Source organism: Quercus suber, unplaced genomic scaffold (assembly GCF_002906115.3).
Source record: "Quercus suber isolate HL8 unplaced genomic scaffold, Cork oak 2.0 scaffold_641, whole genome shotgun sequence".
In the NCBI taxonomy this organism is placed as follows: domain Eukaryota; kingdom Viridiplantae; phylum Streptophyta; class Magnoliopsida; order Fagales; family Fagaceae; genus Quercus; species Quercus suber.
The window spans coordinates 349,911-352,741 of NW_027070082.1; the positions used below are offsets into that span (position 1 = coordinate 349,911).

At 32.7% G+C, this 2,831-nt stretch overlaps 1 protein-coding gene across 1 annotated transcript; it reads left to right on the forward strand.

Moving 5' to 3' along the window:
* Positions 1-1,527: 1,527 nt before the first annotated feature.
* Positions 1,528-2,831, forward strand: LOC112005565 (NAC domain-containing protein 1). The gene is made up of 3 exons (XM_024037842.2): positions 1,528-1,730; positions 1,881-2,161; positions 2,267-2,831. The coding sequence occupies exons 1-3, from the start codon at positions 1,565-1,567 to the stop codon at positions 2,675-2,677; spliced, it is 858 nt and encodes a 285-aa protein (XP_023893610.1). The 5' UTR covers positions 1,528-1,564; the 3' UTR covers positions 2,678-2,831.

Here is a 2,831-nt window from a genome sequence, read left to right on the forward strand (position 1 = left end):
TCCTAATCCTATTGAGTATTATATACTCCAAACTCCAAACTCCAAAGTCTAAGAGTAATTATATATTTACAAATAAATTTGTTGGTTTAGTGGATAATTACAAAGTAGGTCTAAGGAACTTTATTATTATTAAATTAAAAAGAATGGAATCCATAATCTTACTTATCCTCCTATAATCCATTTAGGCTTACTTGCACCCATCTTTCTTTTGTTCAAATTTATATTCTATTATGCAGTCTTCTTCTTTTTGTATTTTATATATTTTTGATGGTTAAAACATAGCCTAGAGCATAACAAAACAACCTGCAATCTTTTTTTACTTGTCATGTATACGTATGCCGTCTGTCAATTCTATGCAACGTATTAAATATAAGATTTATTATATAAGCTACTGGATAAATGTATCACCTTTTGTTTGAATAAAACAAATACATTCAATGAGAAAGATACTTAAAAATGTATTATGCATAATCATTTTTTAGATACCCAATAATGGTATTGTATTATTACTTATTACATTATACTATGGCAAATTGCATATGTAAAATTATCTAAGCACAACACATGGTATAACTCAGTATAACTTGATATATTTAGCTCCATATTTGCAATTAGGACTTTATAAGATTTAAAAACCGCACATGGCAATTTGTAGTGATTATATTAATGTTAATATTTTTTTTTTTTAGAAAAAATGTTAACAATATTTAATTAATCATTTTACAACATATGATATGTGCCACCGTCGGCAAAAACATTAGAACTAGCCATGCCCCAAACCCTTCTCATAATTTTTTTATGTGGAAAATAATTGAATTTCCCACCAACTTTCATATACTTTGTCAATTCTAATCCTATAAAAAATTAATAAATAAAAAAAGACAAGAAAACTTAAACAAACCCACAGGTTTCAATGTATTTTTGTATCTTTTTTCACATTGTAAATAACGGGTTAGATTAATAGTATATAGTTAGGTTAAAAAACCCAAAAAATATTAGAAATATTTTTTTCAGATTCCAAAAGGTTTTCACACTATGGCACCATCTTATTAAAGCTACCTTTTTCATATTTGGAGTTTTACGATACCTTTGATATTTCACACATCATGATTCATGACATGAATCATGATGTCTCATGAATCATGATGTGCGAGAGATCAAAGATAAGACTCAAATAAAATGCTAGCTAATAAAGCATCACAATAAGATTCCATTGAATAAACCCCTATCCGGATAGGGATGCCTCAAAACACCAAGGACAAAAACTAAGATTATAATAAAGCACTTTGCGTACTCGTGCGAGTATTGCTTGTAATTTTTTTTTATAAAAAATACGAGGTATGAGAGTCAAAGAAACAACCAATCAAAGTCATGGACTAGCGTAAAACGACAAAAAAACCTCAACAATAAAAGGCCTAGCCCTCTCTCGTTAAACATTTCAAACACTCCTACATTTCTTTCTATATCTTTTTTTTTTCTTACTTCCTTCTTATCCTTGTAGTCCAAGAAATCCACCCCCCCCCCCCTAACTATTCCAAAGTTTGGGAAAACTTTGAATAGATTAATGGAGGGCAGAGCTAGATCTGACCTTCCTCCTGGTTTTAGGTTCCACCCAACCGATGAGGAATTGATCATATATTACCTTAGGAACCAAGCAACATCAAAGCCATGCCCTGTATCAATAATCCCTGAGGTTGATATTTACAAATTTGATCCATGGCAATTGCCCGGTTAGTATTTTATAACATGTCACAACTTTGTGTGACAAAAAAAACTTTTAGATTTTCACACATATATATGATTGATCAGTTGCTTATTTTAAGCTATGTATTAGTGTTTTAAAGGTTTGAAATTGATTTTGTGTACTCTGTGTTGTGCAGAAAAAGCAGAATTTGGAGAGAATGAATGGTACTTCTTCACTCCTCGTGATAGGAAATACCCAAATGGGGTGAGGCCAAATAGAGCAACTGTGTCTGGATATTGGAAAGCCACAGGCACCGATAAGGCTATCTATAGTGGTGCTAAGTATGTTGGGGTGAAGAAAGCTCTTGTGTTCTACAAGGGTAGACCACCAAAGGGTATAAAGACTGATTGGATTATGCATGAATATCGCTTAACCGATTCGCGAAAACAACCCAAGAAGCTTTTGGGATCCATGAGAGTAAGCCTCTTGTTGCTAATGTTACATTTTCAAAAAATTTGGTCATGTTTCTTTGGCTAATTGATGATCATTTTGTTTGTGTTTGTGTTGTTTTTTTCATTTCAGCTGGATGATTGGGTCCTATGTAGGATCTATAAGAAGAGGCATATGGCCAAAGTTTTGGACCCAAAAGTGGAAGAATCACTGCCTGCTCCAATTGATGTGACATTGCCAAATGATGCTATTGATCAAAATATGTCAAAATTCCCAAGACCCTGCTCACTCAGTCATCTATTGGATTTGGAATACTTGGGCCCAATTTCCCAACTTTTATGTGACAATTCATACAATTCAAACTTTGATTTCCAAAACTTCATTGGCAATGCTGGGACTGACAATGCTGAGAGACCCCAGCAAGGAGAAATACAGTACCAACAATATTTGGATTCAGGGAAGTTCCAATTGAATCAGGGTGGCATCTTTAGCCAACCCATGTTTCTGAATCCAGTGTATGATGTGCGTGGCTTTGAACGCTAAAAGAAATGAAAACTGGCCTGGTTTCATATAATAATTGGCATCAACTATCTAAGATTGTTTATTGAGAGAATTTTGTTTTACATTAAATTTTAAATTGATTTAAGTGATTCTCAAGATCAAATGGCTCATAATAATATCAAACTTTGTTTATAAA